General features: G+C 42.2%; 1 protein-coding gene across 4 annotated transcripts in view; it reads left to right on the plus strand.

Moving 5' to 3' along the window:
* KDM1B (lysine demethylase 1B) overlaps positions 1-20,026 on the plus strand; it is a 61,493-nt gene that overhangs the window by 2,324 nt on the left and 39,143 nt on the right. For all 4 annotated transcript variants that reach the window (XM_082731824.1, XM_082731822.1, XM_082731825.1 and 1 more), the window contains exons 2-6: positions 2,067-2,166; positions 3,953-4,080; positions 5,131-5,220; positions 5,764-5,875; positions 10,482-10,598. In XM_082731824.1, the coding sequence (XP_082587950.1) occupies positions 2,080-2,166; positions 3,953-4,080; positions 5,131-5,220; positions 5,764-5,875; positions 10,482-10,598 (534 nt within the window). In that variant the 5' untranslated portion in view covers positions 2,067-2,079. The remainder of the gene's footprint in view (positions 1-2,066; positions 2,167-3,952; positions 4,081-5,130; positions 5,221-5,763; positions 5,876-10,481; positions 10,599-20,026) is intronic.

Raw genomic sequence — 20,026 nt, forward strand, 5'->3', positions numbered from 1 at the left:
TCCTCTTAGTTTCTTGAATTATATAATTCTTCATTGCAATTAAATATTTTCCAGTACACATTTGGATTAAAATGTCTGTTGAAATTTCTGGAAACTATGCTTTCTTTTGAGTTGCCAGTATTCCTACATGACAGGGCCAAATGTTGCATGAAACAAGGCTGGTTATATTTATGCTCCCAAACCCCACCTTAGACTCAAATATTTTTGTTGCAATCCTTACACATAGTATACGTTTACATATACTATGGATGTGTATACACACACACACACGTATATATATATTTACATGTGCTTAGTGGCTCATTTTATGAATAATGTGGAATATATGCATTATATAAAGAGATTTGTTAAGATTGGACAGCCTTTTGAAAATATAAATGTGATCCAGAAAGCCTTTGGGTGTAAAAATTACAGGTACACAGTAGTTCTGTTTACATCAGGGGTGCTTTATCCAGTATAATGGTATAGAACCAAAAGGCAACTTATCTGATGCTTAATTCTAGTGCATTTCAGAACATGTATAGGGTTTTTGCATTCATAACTAAATTAGTGGTATTGAGAAAGTGAAGACCGAGGAAGACTGACAATGGTGGTAAAGAGGAAGGCCCTCTTTACCACCATTGTCAGGGTTTTTCAAAGTCAGTGTAGGTGGGGAAGGAAGTTTTCACATGTTTTGTTAATAATCCATGAAAAATGCTCTTATGAATGTTGGTCCAACTCACGGATACAAAACAGTAGGATTGCAAGGACCTCCAAGCTTTTCTCCAAGGTGAAGATTATTTTTGTGGAATTTGTAACTTAAAACTCTTTCCCACTTTAAAATTCCTTACCCATAGGTATGTCCTATTTTCATGTTATTGGGTGTGTGTGTGTATAGTAAATGCACAAATCAGGGAAGGAATTGTGATGATTGTAAAATCTGTATGTTATTGCGTACTTATGGTAAGCATTTTTATTTTTTATTTAATTGAGAAATAGTAATTCAATAATACTTAATCTTTCATGGCTACTATGCATGACTTTTCTTACCGATTTTAGTTCTTTTTTTTTTTTTTTTTTTAAGATTTTATTTATTTATTTGACAGAGAGAAATTACAAGTACACTGAGAGGCAGGCAGAGAGAGAGAGAAGGAAGCAGGCTCCCCGCTGAGCAGAGAGCCCGATGCGGGACTCGATCCCAGGACCCTGAGATCATGACCTGAGCCGAAGGCAGCGGCTTAACCCACTGAGCCACCCAGGCGCCCCCGATTTTAGTTCTTAATGCTTATTTAACTGTGCTGTTGTTAAGCCAGTTTGAAAGATCGTAAATTTTTCTAGTAGAAGATACCAGTGACTGTCCAACCCAGATTCCTAAATTGAATAGTGACTGGACAGTGCACCTGAGATTGTACTGTGAGGGAGCAAGTGAGTTTTCTTTGTAAAGTATAGTAAGACTAATTTTAGGTGCTATTGAGAAGACACAGAGGGAGAGGAACAGATGAAGACCAGGTGTTTTCACTCACCGAAGTGAAACAGTATAAAAAACAGGTTTATTGGTCATCTGTGTGGTGGTTCTTATTTTTACATATTTTTTTAAAGATTTTATTTATTTATTTGACGGAGAGAGATCACAAGTAGGCAGAGAGGCAGGCAGAGAGAGAGGGGGAATCAGGCTCCCTGCTGAGCAGAGAGAGCCCAATGCAGGGCTTGATTCCAGGACCCTGAGACCATGACCTGAGCTGAAGGCAGAGGCCCAAGCCATTGAGCCACCCAGGCACCCCTATTTTTACATTTTTAAATGTATGTACTACGAATGGACAGCATTTGTTAAGTACTTATAGTATGTAGGTCTGGTGCTTTAAATAATCTTTCTCTTCACACCACTACTAGAGCTCACACTTGTGTCCACTTTACATATGGGAACACTGAGGCTTGGTCTTAGATTAAGGACCTTGAAAGCAGGGGCTTCACACTAGGCAGTCTGACTGCAGAGCATATGTTCTTACCTGGGAAACCACATAATAACTTTGCTCCAGAGTGCTGAAAGTGTTACGGTTTACTTATTTGACTTAATTTTGTTTTTGAAGATTTTCTGAAGCAATGGCAACACCACGGAGGAGGACAAAGAAAAAAGCATCTTTTGATCACTCCCCGGATAGCCTGCCTTTGAGGAGCTCCGGTAGGCAGGTATGAAATCATCAGTTCATCAGTGCACCTGTTGGGTTTTGTTTGTTTGTTTTTAGAGAAAGAGTGCAAGCAGGGGTGGGAAGAGGAGGAGGAGGCAGAGAATTCTGAGCAGGCTCCACGCCTCAGCAGAGCCCCTGCACAGGGCCTGATCTCATGGCCCTGAGCTGAAATCAAGAGTTGGCTGCTTCTCCGACGGAGCCGCCCACGTGCCCCGAGTTTATTTATTTTTAAGTCATCTCTGCACCCAGCATGGGGCTTGAACTCTCAACCCTGAGATGAAGAGTTGCACGCTCCACTGACTGAGCCAGCCCGGCGCCGCACAGCATGAGAAAAGATTGCGGCTGAAGTATTAGAGATGGAAAGGTGCATTTCCAGTCCTCAAGGAACTTAGAGCCTAGCGGAAAAACTCCCCGTAGAACGATCACAGCGTGGTGAGAGAATGTAGGAATGTAGGAAAAAACTGTGTCTGGCAGAGGCCGTGGCAAAGACAGGGGCATCGAGTGTGAATCAGCGTGAGCCGTTCAGAGAACCACAGCTGTGTGGTTGCTCCCAGGATGTGAGCTGAGGCCAGATCGTGCTGGGCTTGGCGTCGTTCACAGGAATGCGGACTTGAGCGTGTAGCCGGTTGGCTGCTGTTGGCAGGTTACTTGCTGCCATCCCTTTTCTAGGGCTTTTTTTTTTTTTTAAAGAAAAATATTGAATGACGTCACTCTTTTTCTAAAATTATTCAGCTTTTGGGAGCACCTGGCTGGGTCAGTCAGAAGAGTCTGCCACTCCTGACTTTGGGGTTGTGAGCAGCCCCGTGCTGTGTATAGAGAGGACTTGAATAAACACATGAACTTGGGGCGCCTGGGTGGCTCAGTGGGTTAAAGCCTTTGCCTTCGGCTCAGGTCATGATCCCAGGGTCCTGGGATCAAGCCCCGCATCGGTCTTTCTGCTCAGCAGGGAGCCTGCTTCCTCCTGTCTCTCTGTCTGCCTTTCTGCCTACTTGTGATCTCTGTCTGTCCAAAAAATAAATAAGATCTTTAAAAAAGAAAACATAAACTTAAAAAAAAAATTGTTCCATTTTTTTTTAAAAACCGCAGTACTGAAAGGATGTGACTGGTCTAATTAAAGAAAGAATAGTCTTGGGGCGCTTGGGTGGCTCAGTTGGTGAAAGGTCGGCCTTCTTGATGTCAGGGTCCCTGCTCAGCGGGGAGTCTGTTTCTCCCTCTCCGCCCCCCCAACTTATGCTCTCTCTCACTCTCTCTTTCTCTCTTTTTTTTTTTCTTAAAGATTTTTTATTTATTTGACAGAGAAGCAGGCAGAGAGAGAGAGAGAGGAGGAGGCAGGCTCCCCGCTGAGTAGAGAGCCTGATGTGGGTCTCGATCCCAGGACCCTGGGATCATGACCTGAGCCGAAGGCAGGGGCTTTAACCCACTGAGCCACCCAGGTGCCCCTAAATAAAATCTTTTAAAGATTTTTGATTTTTTTTATTTGAGAGTGGCTGTTGTTTTGACTGGTACACCTTTTTGCCAAGAAAGCCCCAACGGTTCTCAGCTCACATTTCAGCTCTGTCCTCAGAGACCTGTTGTTCAGGTGCTGCTTCTGTGTCTGCAGCAAGTCTGAATTATTTGCACACTGCCCTGCCGTCTCAAGGAACTTGCCGTCCTGTCAACCCCTCACCTACTGGCAGGGTGGTGTTGATCTTCACAAGGTCAAGGTTCTTTCCGTCCTGAACCTTCCACCTTCTTCCCCCGGGGGCCGTTGCGGGGAAGTCGTGTAACCTCAGCTGGTTCTTCCTCAGGCGAAGAAGAAAGCCACGGAGACGACAGACGAGGACGAAGATGGCGGGTCAGAGAAGAAATACAGGAGATGTGAGAAGTCGGGCTGCACCGTCGCGTGTCCCGTGTGCTTTGCAAGCGCTTCGGAAAGGTCTGTGCGGCTGGCGCGCCTCGGCCTCCCCGCCCTGCCCGGGAGAGCATTCCTGGTGGGAGGCTCAGCCTGCAGGACTGTTTCCCTAAAGATAGATAGAGACACTGTAAGTCACCTAAGAATAGAGACTCGTTGGGCATTTCTGCGTCCCACACCCTCCTGGGTGCTTCCCCCCCTCCACCGAGACCTAGTCAGAGCAGCTCTCCGCAGCTGCCGCCAGTGTCCCTGGTCCTGCCCGCTGCTGGCTGTCCCTCTCCTGGGGGTTGACGGTCCTGCCCCCTGAGGGTCAGGGGTAGGGATGCAGTACAGAGGACCCTGGGCTCCCCGTGGGGACCAGCATGTGTCCCTTTCCCTGCGCTGCTCCTCCCCTCCGAAAACATCCCTCCTCTTCCAGCGGACACGTACCCGTCTCCCTGACACCAGGAAGCTCCCTTCACTTTTGTCCTTTTTATGGGGACAACCCAAGCATCACCTTTGACATCCCAAGAAAAATCTCCAGTGAAGGCTTCCAAGTCAATAAAACCTGGAAAACAAACCCCATTTTTATTTTTTAAGCACAGAGAGGTGTTAGCTCCTTCCTTGGCTACGTTCATGGCCGTGTGACGACAGGTTCTGGTCTCTGGAGAGCCTGTCTGATGGTCGGATGGCAGCTGGCGGTTCCGTGTTGGGCCATATGTTCCTGCTGGAAACGGTCCTTGTCTCCTTTGTACCTGTGCCGCTTGCAGCAAGCACGGCGACACTCCTTTTCATGTCCTAAAACTCATTGCCCTGAGGGAGTCTCCATAAGACTTCTGAGCCCATGTCCTCCAGCCCTTGTGGTTGCGGCCAGCTGGGTTCGGGACTGGTGGTCTTTAAGTCCCTCTGTCTTCGTCAGGTTTTATTGTGGATCTGACATCCTTTTAAGTTTCCCGGTCATCTGCTCTTGGCCGTTAGGATTCTAAGTGGACATGGTACAAAATGGGCTCCTAGGATGTGCTGAAGACTTGTTTTGAAAAAGCGAGAAAGAATGCTTACTCATTACCAAAGCTACACATTTCTTGCTATTTTCAGATGTGCCAAAAACGGCTACACGTCCCGATGGTATCACCTCTCCTGCGGGGAGCATTTCTGTAACGAATGCTTTGACCATTACTACCGAAGGTTTGTTCCCTAATTGCTGGAGCTTGTGCGGTCCAGGGGATGTGGCGGGAGGGTGGGGTGGGGGTGCTGCAGAAGGAGCCCCCGGGCTTCCTGAAATTTTCCACCCTTTCAGCCACGTCTGAGCCGATGAGAGCTGTGCAGAACTCTCATGTGGTGGCTGGGTGTGTGGGTGCTGTGCGTGTGCACGTTCGGGGCTCAGAAGACACCTGCCGTGAGGTTCTAGTCTGCAGGTTCTGAAAAATCTGGGCCCTGCTCTGCTGTTCTGTGACTGTGCATGGGGCCAGCGATGCAGAGATTTGGGGGAGGAGGCTGAGAACTGCGGGGTGCCAGACAGATGGGGAGCCATCCTGTCTTCCTAGTTTTCTATCCTAAACTAGAAGGAACGCACCCTTCCTGATCACCCGTTTGAAGGGGGCTGAGATAACTCGCCCTCTCTTTATGATACGGCCAGTTAAATCCTTTACAGAAGACTTGCTGACCTGCCTCCTGTTTGGAGACCCTGGTGAACTTCTAGCTTGATATATTTATTTTTATTCTTTTCAGCCATAAGGACGGATATGACAAATATATGGCCTGGAAAAAAATATGGACTAGCAATGGAAAAACCGAACCTAGTCCCAAAGCTTTCATGGCGGACCAGCAGCTCCCCTACTGGGTAAAAAGTGTATTGTTCTGGAAAACATCTGTGGGGCGAAAGACAGGAATGAATGACCTGACTGATTTTTAGGAAATCTTTGTTATTACACTTATTCTTCTTTCTGGGTCTGTTAAAACATCACATTTTTTATTTCTGTTGGAAACGTTGGTAATTCACACAGTACAATGAAGAAGCGTACAGATCGTAGTTAGGTCGAAAATCACACTTTGTGTATAATTTTTTGTAGCTTTTAGTTTATCGATTTAATTTTACTTTTCCATTTAGCCATTCTTTGACAATATAATTTAGTGATTGTATCTATTAGGTAACTATGTTATTTAATAAGTGATTTGTTAATTTTTAAAATATTATAAGTAATTTTGAGCTTCTCTTTTACATACTTAAAATTATTTTTATCAATGCAAAGTTCACATAACAAACGTTTTTTTTTTTTTTTTAGTTTTATTATTTTAATCACTCTGTACACCCAACGTGGGGCTCGAACTCATGACCACAAGATCAAGAATTGCAAGCTCTTGCCTGAGCTAGTCAGGTGCCCCCAGAGTAACCATTTTCAAGTGCACAATTTAATGCCATTTAGTACATTGATAATACTGTGCAACCAAATGGTAATTCCAAGGCATTTGCACCATTCATAGAGGAAGCCTGCGCGCCTCGAATAGTCACCTTCCGTTCCCTCTCCCCTACCCCCTGGCAACCGCTGATCTTTGTGAGATACCTATTTTGGATGTTTTATATGAAGGAGTCATGCAGTATGTGACCTTTTATGACCAGCTTCTTTCACATGGTATTATGTTTTTAAGTTCATGTGTGTTGTAATTCATTCCTTTTCACGGGTACTGGTTCGTTGGACAGATTGGTTGTTGGACATTTTGGTTGTTTTCACTTCTTAGTTATTGCATACAGTTGCTCCTGTGGACATTTGTGCATGAATATTTGAATACCTGTTTTCAGTTCTGTTTTGCATATACCTAGCAATAAAACTACTGGGTTGTATGGTAACTCTTTAACCCTTTGAGGGACTGCCGTAGCAAACTGCTACACAGTCTCCATTCCCAGCAGCACTGTGTAGCGGTTCAAAACTCACCACATGTCCACCAACTCTTGTTTCCCATTATTTTGATTCTAGCTATCGTGGTAGGCATCAGTAATAGATACCCCTGGCGGGAGTATCTCATTGTGGTTTTGATTCGCATTTTTGTAATGAGAAATATCTGTGCAAGTCTTTTGCCCATTTTTAAAAAATTATTTGATTATATTCCCTGCGCTATGCTTTTTGTTTCTGTGACTTATTAATTAATCAGTAACTGGAAGTTTGTAGCTCTTAATTGCCTTCACCTGTTTCACCCCTGCTTCTACCCTCCTAGCCAGTTTGTTCTCTGTCATTAAGAGTCTCTTCTGCTTTTTTGTTCATTTGTTTTTGAGGTTCCATATGTAACCAAAATCCTATGGTATTTATTTTTGATTCGTTTCACTTAATACACTGTTCTCTAAGTTCATCCATGTTGTGACAAATAGCAAAATCTCATTCTTCTCTAGGTTTGTGTAATATTCCATTCTGTGTGTATATATCATTTCTTTTATATTCATCTCTTGATGGACACTTGGGCTGCTTTCATATCTTGGCTATGTTAGATAGTGCTACAGTAAATATAGGGCACGTGTGTCTTTTCAAATTAGTGTTTCTATTTCCTTTGGGTAGATAGCCCAGGAGTGGAGTTACTGGATGGATCCTATGGTGATTCTATTTATTTTTTTGAGGAAACGCCGTATGTTTTCCACAGTGCTTTCAGCAAGTTGTATTCTTTTTTTTTTTTTTTTCATGATCCCACGTTCCTGGGATCAAGTCCCACATCAGGCTTCTTGCTCAGCGGGGAGCCCACCTCTCCCTCTACCTCTGCCTGCCCCTCCCCCCGCTTCTGCACACGCAGAATATATGTGTGCGTGCATGTGTGTGCACACACACACGTGTGCGTGCGTGCATGTGTGTACACACACATATGTGTGTGTGTATACACACATACATATACACACACGTGTGTGTGTGTGTGTCCCCCTCTCTTCTCTCTCTCAAAGAAAGAAAGAAAGAAAAAAGGATGTTTCTTTCTTTCTTTCTTTCTTTCTTTCTTTCTTTCTTTCTTTCTTTCATTCATTTTAAAGATTTTACTTCTGCATTTGACAGCGAGAAAGAGAGGCCAAGTAGGCAGAGCGGCAGAGACCATGCGCGGTGTTTATCGAGCTCTTCATTGCTATTTTGGTCCTTGTGGAAGTGATCTCTACAACCGGGGTGGGGCTGGAACTCAGGACTCAGATCTAAGAATCACAGCAAGTTGCATTCTTACCAACAATGCAAAAAGACAAGAAATAATTAGTATTGGTGAGAATGTGGAAGAAAGTGTGCACGAGTGTTCCTTTTCCTCCACATTCTCACCAATACTAATTATTTCTTGTCTTTTTAATACTAGTCATTCTCACAGGTGTAAGGTGATCTCATTGTGGTTTTGATTTGCATTTCCCTGATGATGTGTGATGTTGAGCATCTTTTCATGGGTCTCTTGGCCAGCTGTAGGTGTTCTTTGGAAAAATGTCTATTCGGGTCCTCTGGCCATTTTTAACAGATTATTTGTTTTCTGGGTATTGAGTTGTAGAAGTTCTTTATATAATTTGGATATTAACTCTTTACTGGATATATCATTTGCAGATGTCTTTTGTTCGCTGGGTTGCCTTTGGGTTTTAATGATAGTTTTTTCACTGTGCGAAAGCCTTTTATTTTAATGTAGTCCCAATTGTTTATTTTTGCTCTTGTTTCCCTCGCCTCAGGAGACCTATCCATAAATACGTTGCTAAGGCCAATGTCCAGGAACTTTATTGCCCCTGGTTCCTTTTGGAAGTATTACAGTTTCAGGTCTCACATTTAGATCTTTTCATCCATTTTGAGTTTATTTTGTGTATGGTGAGAGAAAGTGGTCCAGTGTCATTCTTTTGTATGTAGCTGTCCAGTTTTCTCAGCACCATTATTGAAGAGACTGCCTTTCCCCCCTTGTATGTTCTTGCATCCCCGTTGTAGATTAATTGATCATATAAATATGGGTTTATTTCTGGGCTCTCTATCCTGTTCCAGTGACCTCTGTGTTTTTGTGCCAGTACCATAGTGTTTTGATGACTACAGCTTTGTTGTTTATCTTGAAATCTGGGATTGTGATACCTCCAGCTTTGTTCTTTCTTAAGACTGCTTTGGCTGTTTGAGGTCTTTCGTAGTTCCAAACAAATTTCAGGATGATTTTAGTTCTGTGAAAAATGCTTTTGGTATTTTGATTAGGAATTGCATTAAATCTATAGATTGCTTTGGGTAGTACGGACATTTTAACAGTATCACTGTTACTGTTCCGTGGGCGTGGCATATCATTCCTTTTGTGTCATCTTTAGTTCTTTTTGTTAATGTCTTATAGTTTTCAGAGTACGGGTCTTTCACTTTCTTGGGTATTTTTATTCTTTTTGGTGTAATTATAATTGTTTTCTTAATTTCCTTTCTGCCACTTCATTATTAGTGTGTAGAACCACAACTTATTTCTATATATTAATGTTATATTCTGAACCTTTCCTGAATTCATTTATTCTAATAGTTTTTTGGTGGGGTCTTTAGAATTTTCTATATATAGTATCATGTCATCTGCCAATAGCGATGGTTTTATTTCTTCCTTACCAATTTGGATGCCTTTTATTTCTTTATGCAGCAATCAGACAAAAATAAAAGCATCTTTTTTAAACAACCCATTTTTATTTATTTATTTTTAAAGATTTTATTTATTTATTTGGCAGAGGAGAGACACAGTGAGAGTGAGAACACAAGCAGGGGGCGTGAGAGAGGGAGAAGCAGGCTTCCTGTTGAGCAGTAAGCCTGATGCGGGACAGGATCCCAGGATCCTGGGATCATGACCTGAGCTAAAGGCAGACGCTTAAGGACTGAGGCATCCAGGCGCCCCTCAACAACCCATTTTTAGTTGGGTTGTTTATATCTTTCATTGAATTGTCGGAGTTCTTTAGATATTCCGGATCCTAAATCCTTGTGATATATGACTTGCATATATTTTTCCTATAGGTTGCCTTTTCACTTCTGGGTAGTTTTTTGATGTGCAAAATTTTTTATTTTGAAGTTTAGTTTATCTGTTTTTTTCTTTTGCTGCTTGTGCTTTTGGTGTTCTCTCCATGAACCTGGCCAAGTCTGAGATCACGAAGATCTTTTCTTCTAAGATTTTTATCACTTCAGACCTTCATTTAGATGTTTGATCCATCTTGAGTTAGTTTTTTTTTTTTAAGATTTATTTTAGAGAGAGAGTTCACAAAGGCAGGAGGAGGAGATGAGGGGGAAGGGGAGAGAGTCTCGGGCAGACTCGCCGCCGAGTCCAGAGCCTGACACAAGGCTCAGTCTCACAACCCACGAGCTCAGTTATATGGGTGATGGTGATGGGGGAGGAAAAAGTACTTAGAAGTACAAAAAGGTGGTCAGGTCTTGTGGAAAAATGGCAGAGCGAGTGGAGGAAGATGGCCATGCCAGCTCACGATTAACCAACTCACTGACCTTGACATACTGCTTTCCATCTAGGTTCAGTGTACAAAACCCGAGTGCAGAAAATGGAGACAGCTTACCAAGGAAATCCATCTCACTCCACAGATCGCAAGGACCTACAGATGTGGTATGAAATTGAATACTACTATTAAGGTATGATCTCTGTCGGTTTTCCTTTGGCATTAACGAGTCGGTTAATTTTGTTGTAACTAAAGAGTGATGGAGTGTATTTTTCATTTATTGTATTGATCATTTTATTGGGATTGCATCAGACTATGTATAACAGGACCCCAATTGAGGACTTTTTTTTTTTTTTTCCTCATGATAAGCAGTTTGGAAATAGCCTGCCCAGGGCTGGTGTGGCTGCCCAGTAAAGTCTCCCTTCTAGTTTCCAGTCCCACCAGGAGATGGTTGCCACACGGTCAGCCATCGTGTGCAGATTCTAAGCAGAAAAGATGAGAAAGGCAGAGGCCGAGAAGGGTGCGCCAGCTGTGCTGCTCCCTCTTTTATTGGTAAAACAGTAGCCTCCAGTAGTTCCCACAGTGGATTTCTCTTTACATCTCATTGCTGGAACAGGATCATGCACCCACTGTGAACAACAGTAGAGACAAAGGAAGTGTAACTGAGCAAAATCAAACAAAACCAGGATCCTTTTAGTAAGGAAGAAGGGATGAATGGGTATGTTTGGGCAATTGGGAATCTGTCATGGTTGGTATACTGGTATTATATATATATATTTTTTTTTTTTTGACATGTGGTAATTAGTATTTAAAATGTCTAACTTTTTTTTTATATTAGTTTCAGGTATGTAATCTAGTGATTGAGTAAGTCCATACTTGGTACTCGTCATGATAAATGAAACTCCTAAATGCCCCTCCTTCTTTTCCTTGCCCTACCTGTCTCGCCTCTGGCAACCACCAGTTTGTTCTGTGTATTTAAGAGTCTATTTCTTGGTTTTTCTCTGTTCTTTTCCTTTGCTTGTTTGTTTTGCTTCTTGAACTCCACATACGAGTGAAATCATATGGTATTTGTCTTTCTCAGACTGACTTTTACTTCATTTAGCCTATACTCCCTAGATCCATCCGTGTTGTTACGAAAGGCGAGATTTCATTCTTCTTTTATGGCTGAAAAATGTTGCACTGTGCGTATATACCACGTCTTTATCCATTCATCTGCTGTTGGACACTTGGGCTTCTTCTGTAATTTCGCAATTGTAGATAATGCTGCAGTAAACAAACAAGTGTATGTATCCCTTTGAACCAGTGTTTTTGTATTTTTTGGGTAAATACCCACTAGTGCAATTACTGGATCATAGGGTAGTTCTGTTTTTAACTTTTTTTTTTATATATATTTTATTTATTTATTTGACACAGAGAGATTGAGGCAGAGAGGGGGAAACAGGCTCCCTGCTGTGCAGAGAACCCAATGCAGGGCTCGATCCCAAGACCCTGAGATCATGACTTGAGCGGAAGGCAGAGACCTAATCCACTGAGCCACCCAGGTCCCCCTGTTTTTAACTTTTTGAGGACCTTCCATATTGTTCTTCACACCAGCTGCACCAGTATGCATTCCCACCAACAGTGCAAGAGAGTTTCTTTTTCTCCATACTCACCAACACTTGTTGTTTCTTGTGTTTTTGATTTTAGCATTCTGACAGGTGTGAGTTGATACCACATTGTGGTTTTGATTTGCCTTTCCCTGGTAAATGATGTGGAACATCTGTTCATGTGTCTGCTGGCCATCTGGATGTGGTCTTTGCACAGATGTCTGTTCATCTCTTCTGCCCGCTTTTAGTTGGATTATTTTTTTGGGTGTTAAGTTGTATCGGTTCTTTATATATTTTGGATACTAACCCTTTTTCAGCAAAGTCTTTTGCAAATACCATCTCCCATTCAGTAGACTGACTGTTTTGTTGCCTGTTTCATTAATTGTGCAGAAGCTTTTTATCTTGATGAGGTCCCAATAGTTTATTTTTGCTTTTGTTTCCCTTGCCTCAGGAGACATCTCTAGAAAAATGTTGCTATGGCCAATGTCAGAGAATTTACTGCCTGTGTTCTCTTCAAGGATTTTTATGGTTTCAGATCTCATATTTAGCTCTTTAATGCATTTTTTTTTAAAGATTTTATTTATTTATTTGACAGAGAGAGATCAGAAGTAGGCAGAGAGGCAGGCAGAGAGAGAGAAGGAAGCAGGCTCCCTGCTGAGCAGAAAGCCCGATGTGGGACTCGATCCCAGGACCCTGAGATCATGACCTGAGCCGAAGGCAGAGGCTTTAACCCACTGAGCCACCCAGGCGCCCCTCTTTAATGCATTTTGAGTTTATTTGGGTGTATGGTGTCAGAAAGCAGCCTAGTTTCATTCTTTTGCATGTAGCTGTTCACTTTTTCCAACACCGTTTGTCAAAGAGACTTTTTCCCATTGGATAGGTTTCCTGCTTTGTCAAAGATGAACTGACCGTGTAATTGTGGGTTTATTTCTGGTTTCTCCATTCTATTGATGTATGCGTCTGGTTTGGTTTTTTGTTTGTTTGTTTTTTTAAAGATTTTATTTATTTATTTATTTGACGGATCACAAGTAGGCAGAGAGACAGGCAGAGAGAGGGGGAAGTGGGCTCCCTCCTGAGCAGAGAGCCTGATGCAGGGCTGAATCCCAGGACCCTGAGATCATGACCTGAGCCGAAGGCAGAGGCTCAACCTGCTGAATCACCCAGGCGCCCCAATGCGTCTATTTTTTGCCAGTACCATACTGTTTTGATTACTACACCCATGTCATAGAACTTGAAGTTCAGAATTGTGACATCTCATGCTTTGCTTTTCTTAAGATTGCTTTGGTTACTCAGGGTCTTTTGTGGCTCCGTACAAATTTTGTGATTGCTCATTCTAGCTCTGTGAAAAATGCTGTTGGTATTTTGATAGGGACTGCATTAAATCTGTAGATTGCTTTGGGTATTCTGGACATTTTAACAGTATTTGTTCTTTTGATCCATGTGGATGGAATGTCTTTCCATTTCTTTATGTCATCTTCAGTTTCTTTCATCGGTGGTTTACAGTTTGCAGAGTACAGGTTCTCACTGCTTTGGTTATGCTTATTCCTAGGTATCTTATTATTTTGGGCACAGTTGTAAATGGAATTGTTTTCTTAATTTCTCTTTCCGCTTCATCATTATTGGCGTATAGAAATGCAACAGACTTCTATAGATTAATTTTGTATCCTGTGAATTTGTTGATCCAATGTAGCAGTTTTTTGTTGTCTTTCAAGTTTTTTGTGTGTAGCATCCTGTCGTCTGCCAACAGTGAAAGTTTTACTTCTTTCTTACTTATTTGGATGCCTTTTATTTCTTTTTGTTGTCTGATGACTGTGGCGAGGACTTCCAGTGTTATGTTGAATAAAAATGGTGAGAGTGGCATCCTTGTCTTACTCATCTTAGAGGACAAGCTCCGTTTTTCCCCTTGGAGGATGATACCAGCTGTGGGTTTTTCCTATGTAGCCTTTATTATGTTGAGGTACGTTCCCTCTAAACCTGCTTTGTTGAGGGTTTTTGTTTTTTGATTTTTTTCCCCAAGATTTTACTTATTTATTTGACAGAGATAACAGCAAGAGAGGGAACACAAGCAGGGGGTGTCGGAGAGGGAGAAGCAGGCAGGCTTCCTACTGAGGGAGGGCCGGATGCGGGGCTCGATCCCAGGACCCCCTGGGATCTTGACCTGAGCTGAAAGGAGATGCTTAACAACTGAGCCACCCAGGCACCTGAGGGATTTTATTATGAGTGGATATTGTACTTTGTCAAGTGCTTTTTCTGCATCTATTGAAATGATAGTAGCAGATAGTAGTTACCCTTTCTCTTATCAATGCATCACATTGATTTGTTAATATTCAATCACTCTTGCAGCCCGGGAATGTGTGTCCCTTAATCATGGTGAATTAATGTATTGTTGGATCTGGCTTGCTAGTATTTTGTTGAGGATTTTTGCATCTATGTTCATCAGAGATACTGGCCTGTAATTCTCTTTTTTTGTGGTGTCTTTATATGGTTTTGATATCAGGGTAATAATGCTGGCCTCGCAGAATAAATCTGAAAGTTTTCCTTCCTTTTCTAATTTTTGGAATAGTGTGGGAAGAATGGGTATTGACTCTTCCTTAAATGTTTGGTAGAGGCGCGCCAGGGTGGCTCAGTCGGTGAAATGACTCTGTCAGCTCAAGTCCTATCTCAGAGTGCTGGGATCGAGCCCCATGTCAGGCTCCCTGCTCAACGAGGAGTCTGCTTCTCCCTCTCCCTCCACCTCTCCCCCTGCTTGTGCTCTCTCTGTTTCTCAAATAAAATCTTTTAAAAAAATGAGAAATAAAAAATAAATGTTTGGTAGAATTCAGCTGTGAAGCCATCTGGTTCTGGACTTTTGTTTGTTGGGAGCTTTTATTGTTTTTGTTGTTACTGATTTACTTTCTTTGCTGGTTAATTGGTCTGTTCAAATTTTGTGTTTCTTCCTGCTTCAGTTTTGGTAGGTTATAGGTTCCTGTGAATTTATCCATTTCTTCTAGGTTGTCCAATTTGTTGGCATATTGTTTTTTATAATATACCATTGCAATGATTTATATTTCTTTAAGGTTAGTTTTTATTTCTCCTCTCTCGCTTGTGATTTGGGTCCTTTCTCTTTTTTTTCCTCAATGAGTCCATCTAGACATTTATCAATTTCATTGGTTGTTCTTTTGGTTTTTTGTTTTTTTTTCCCCAAAGAACCAGCTCCTGGTTTCATCGATCTGTTCTATTGTATATTTTGTTTCAATATTACTTATTTCTGCCCTAATCTTTGTTTTTTCCTTCCTTCTGCTGGCTTTAGGCTTCATTTGTTGTTCTTTTTCTAGTTCCTCTAGGTGTAAGGTTAAGTTGTTTGCGCTTTTTCTTGCTTCTGGAGGTAGACCTCTGTTGCTGTATACTTCCCTCTTAGGACTGCTTTTGCTGTGTCTCAAAGGTTTGAATCATTGTGTTTCACTTTTACTTGTTTCCATGTACTTGTAAAATTTCTTCTCGTATTTCCTGGTTGACCCATTCATTGTTTAGTAGATGTTACTTAACCTCCATGTCCATGTGCCCTTCCCAGATTTTTTTCTTGGGGTTGACTTCTAGTTTCATAGCAGTGCAGTGAGAAAAGATGTATGGTGGGACTTTGATCTTTTCAATTTGTTGAGGCTTGTTTTGTGGCCCAGTATGTGATCTGTTCTGGAGATGGTTCCATGTGTACTTGAAAAGAACGTGTATTCTGCTGCTTTAGAATGTAATGTTCTCGGGCGCCTGGGTGGCTCAGTGGGTTAAGCCGCTGCCTTCGGCTCAGGTCATGATCTCAGGGTCCTGGGATCGAGTCCCGCATCGGGCTCTCTGCTCAGCAGGGAGCCTGCTTCCTCCTCTCCTCTCTCTGCCTGCCTCTCTGCCTACTTGTGATCTCTCTCTGTCAAATAAATAAATAAAAAATCTTAAAAAAAAAAAAAAAGAATGTAATGTTCTCAATATATCTCTTAAGAGTTTAAGAGATACAGTTGTCATACTATTACAGTGTAACGCTCAACCATTGTTCCCTTGTTGACGTCCTGTTTAGACAATCTGTCCATCGATGTAAGTCAGGTATTAAAGTGCCGTACTACTTTGGTATTATTAATTAGTCCTTTATTTTTGTTATTAACTGTTCTATGTGTTTGGGAGCTCCTATGTTGGGTGCATAAATATATATTTTTTAAAGATTTTATTTTAGGGGCACCTCGGTGGCTCAGTGGGTTAAAGCCTCTGCCTTTGGCTCAGGTCATGATCCCAGGGTCCTGGGATCGAGCCCTGCATTGGGCTCTCTGCTTGGCAGGAAGCCTGCTTCCTCCTCTCTCTCTGCCTGCCTCTCTGCCTACTTGTAATCTCTGTCTGTCAAATAAATAAATAAAATCTTAAAAAAAAAAAAAAGATTTTATGTATTTTAAAGAGCGAGGGGGGTGCAGAAAGAAAGACAGAAAATTTCAAGCTGACTCTGAGCTGAGCAAGAGGCCCGATGTAGGGCTCAGCCCCTTGACCCTGAGACTGTGACCCAAGCCCAAACCAAGAGTTGGACACTTATCTGAGTCACCTAGGTGCCCCGGGTGCATACATATTTACAATTGTTATATTTTCTTGTTGGATTGTCCCCTTTATTTTAGTGTCCTTCTTTCCAATTTTAGTATATGTGCTGCCGAAGCGAGCACTAGTGTCCTTCTTTGATTCTTATTATAGACTTTCTTTTTTTCTTAATTTTTTAAAATTAGCATATAATGTATTATTAGTCCCAGGGCTACTGGTCTGTGAATCACCAGGTTTACACACTTCACAGCACCCACCGTAGCACATACCCTTTCTAATGTCCATAACCCCACCACCCTCTCCCTACTCCGCTCCGCCCAGCAACCCTCAGTTTGTTTTGTGAGATTAAGAGTCTCATGGTTTGTCTCCCTCCTGATCCCATCTTGTTTCATTTATTCTTTTTCTACCCCCCACGTTGCCTCTCAACTTTCTCATATCAGGGAGATCATATGATAATTGTCTTTCTCTGATTATTTCGCTCAGCATAATATCCTCTAGTTCCATCCATGTCGTCGCAAATGGCAAGATTTTATTTCTTTTGATGGCTGCGTAGTATTCCATTGTGTATATATATACCACATCTTCTTTATCCATTCATCTGTCGATGGACATCTAGGTTCTTTCCCATAGTTTGGCTATTGTGGACATTGCTGCTAGGAACATTCGGATGCGTGTGCCCCTTTGGATCACTGCATTTGTGTCTTGGGGTAATACCCAGTAGTGTGATTGCTGGGTCATAGGGTAGCTCTATTTTCAACTTTTTGAGGAAGCTTCATGCTGTTTTACAGAGTGGTTGCACTAGTATGCTTTCCCACCACCAGCATAGGAGGGGTCCCCTTTCTCTGCATCCTCACCAGCATCTGTCATTCCCTGACTTGTTAATTTTTACAGGCTTTCTTTATTTTCTTTTTTTTAAAAGATTTTATTTATTTATTTGACAAACAGAGATCACAAGTAGGCAGAGAAGCAGACAGAGAGAGAGGAGGAAGCAGACTCCCACTTAGCAGAGAGCCCGATGCGGGGCTTGATCCCAGGATCCTGGGACCACGACCCGAGCCGAAGGCAGAGGCTTCAGCCCACTGGGCCACCCAGGCGCCCCCAGGCTTTCTTTTAAAGTCTATTTTGTCCAATAGAAGTATTGCTACTGCAGCGTTCTTTTAGATCCGTTTTCCTGATAAATGTTTCTCCACCTTCTCACTTTAAATCTTAGGTGTAAAATGAGTCTCTTGTAGGCAGCATGTACACGAGTCCTGTTTTTTCTTTCTTTCTTTCTTTCTTTCTTTTATTTTTTTTAAGATTTTATTTATTTATTTGACAGACAGAGATCACAAGTAGGCAGAGAGGCAGGCAGAGAGAGAGGAAGAAGCAGGCACCCAGGTGCCCCACGAGTCCTGTTTGTTAATCCATTCTGTCACACTGTGTCTTTTGAGTGGAGCATTTAGTTTATGTACATTCAGTGTCATCATTGATAGATACATATTTATTGCCATTTCATTATTTTGTCATTTGTTTTGAAGTTTTTCTCTCATCCTTTCTTTTTCTCTTTCATAGTTTGCTGGTGTTCTTTAGAGATATATTTGGATTTCTTTCTCTTTGTTCTTTGCATATTTGCTGGTGGTTTTCGATTTGTGGTTACCCAAAATTAAGTTTGTACAAACCTTTTAGTCCCATAGTAGTCTCTATTAAGTGGACGGTCATTTAGGTTTGAACCCAGTTTTTTCTCCTGTCTTCCCCACATTTGTAGGTATAGGGTGTCATGTTTTACATCCTTTTATTTTGTGTTCTCCTTGACTGATTTTTTACAGATATACTAATTTTTACTGCCTGTGTGTTTCCTACCCTCATACAACCATTTTTGGTCTTTCCTTTTCACTCAAAAAGTCCCCTGTAATATTACTTGCGAGGCTGGTTTTGTTGCCGTGAACTCCTATAGGTTTTGTTTTTCTGGGAAAGTCCTTGCTTCTCCTTCCATTCTGAATTATAGCCTGGCTGGAAAGAGTATTCTTGGCTGCATGTGTTTCCCATTCAGCACTTTGACTATATAGCACGCCGCTCTTTTCTGCCTTGGAAAGTTTCTGCTGAAAAATTGGTGGCTCGCCTTTTGGGGTTTCCTTTCTCTACATAACTGTCTTCATTTGTATTACTGCTTTTAATATTTTTTCCTTATCACTATATTTTACCATTCTAATTATAGTATGTCTTGGTATGGATCGGCTTTTGTTAATTTTACTGGGGGTTCTCTGTGCCTCCTGGATCTAGTTATCTCTTCCCTTCCCCAGATTAGGGAAGTTTTGAGCTATTCTTTTCTTTCTTTCTTTCTTTCTTTTTTTTTAAATAAGATTTTATTTATTTACTTATTTGAAGGAGAGAGTGAATGTGCTGGCCAGGAGAGGGAGAGAGACTAGTGGACTCCACACTGAGTGCAGAGCCCGACGGGGGCTCAATCCCATGACCTTAAGAACATGACATGAACCAACATCTACAGTAGGATTCTTTACTGACTGAGCCACCCTGGTGCCACTCAGCTGTTATCTCTTCAAGTAAATTCTCTGCCTCCTTCTCTCTCTCTCTCTCCTTTTTCTCTTCCAGGGCTCCTATAATAGGAATGTTGCTACGTTTGATGAAGTCAGTGAGTTCTCTAAGTCTATTCTTATATACATAAGTCTTTTCTCTCTTTTGTTCAGCTTGATTACTTTCCATTACTCAGTCTTCTATATCACTCATTCTTTCCTCTGCTTCTTTCATCCTGCTGTTAATTGTATCAATTCATTTCACTCTGCCATGTTATTCTTTTTCTCTGGGTCAAGGGTTTCAGTGTTGTCCTCTACTCTTTTCTCAAGTTCAGTGAGGAATCTTTATGATCATTGCTTTAAATTCTCTATCAGGCATGTTACTTCTGTTTCCGTTAGAGCTCTGGCTGTGGCATTGTCCTTTTCTTTAATTTGGGACACCTTCCTCTGTCTTCTCATCTTGTCTAAGTCTCTGTGCCTGTTTATGTGTGTTGGGAAAATCAGCTACATCTGTTCTTGAGGGTAGTGGCCTTATGAAGAGGAGGTCCTGCAGTGCCCTGCTGTTGTAGTGTCTCCTGTTCCCCAAGGCCTGGCGCTTCTGGGACTGTCTCCAGCGTGTGCTTTTGAGCACTCTGCAGGTGTGTCCTGGACACTTCATCCTTCAGGCTAGTCCTCTGTAGAGGCCCTCTTTGCCCGTTGTGGGCAGTGTTTGGTTCCTGGCCTGATGTGGTGCATTTTAACTAGATGTATTCTGGTTTGCTTGTGAAATGGGACCGTTATCACTGCCACCAGAACCGAGGCCTCAGAAACCTCCAGGCTGGGGTGATGCAGTGTGGGTAGGGCTTGCACTGGCTTTTGGGGGGACATAGGCCTGCCATGCTGGGATTTAGGCCAATGTGACTGGGATGGTTGGTTCTCCTGGAACACAGGGCTGGGGAGAGGCTTGACCTCAGCAAGTTAGGTAATAAGTGTGGGCCCTGGGC

This window comes from Mustela nivalis (genome assembly GCF_964662115.1).
Source record: "Mustela nivalis genome assembly, chromosome: 5".
NCBI classification, from domain to species: Eukaryota; Metazoa; Chordata; class Mammalia; order Carnivora; family Mustelidae; genus Mustela; species Mustela nivalis.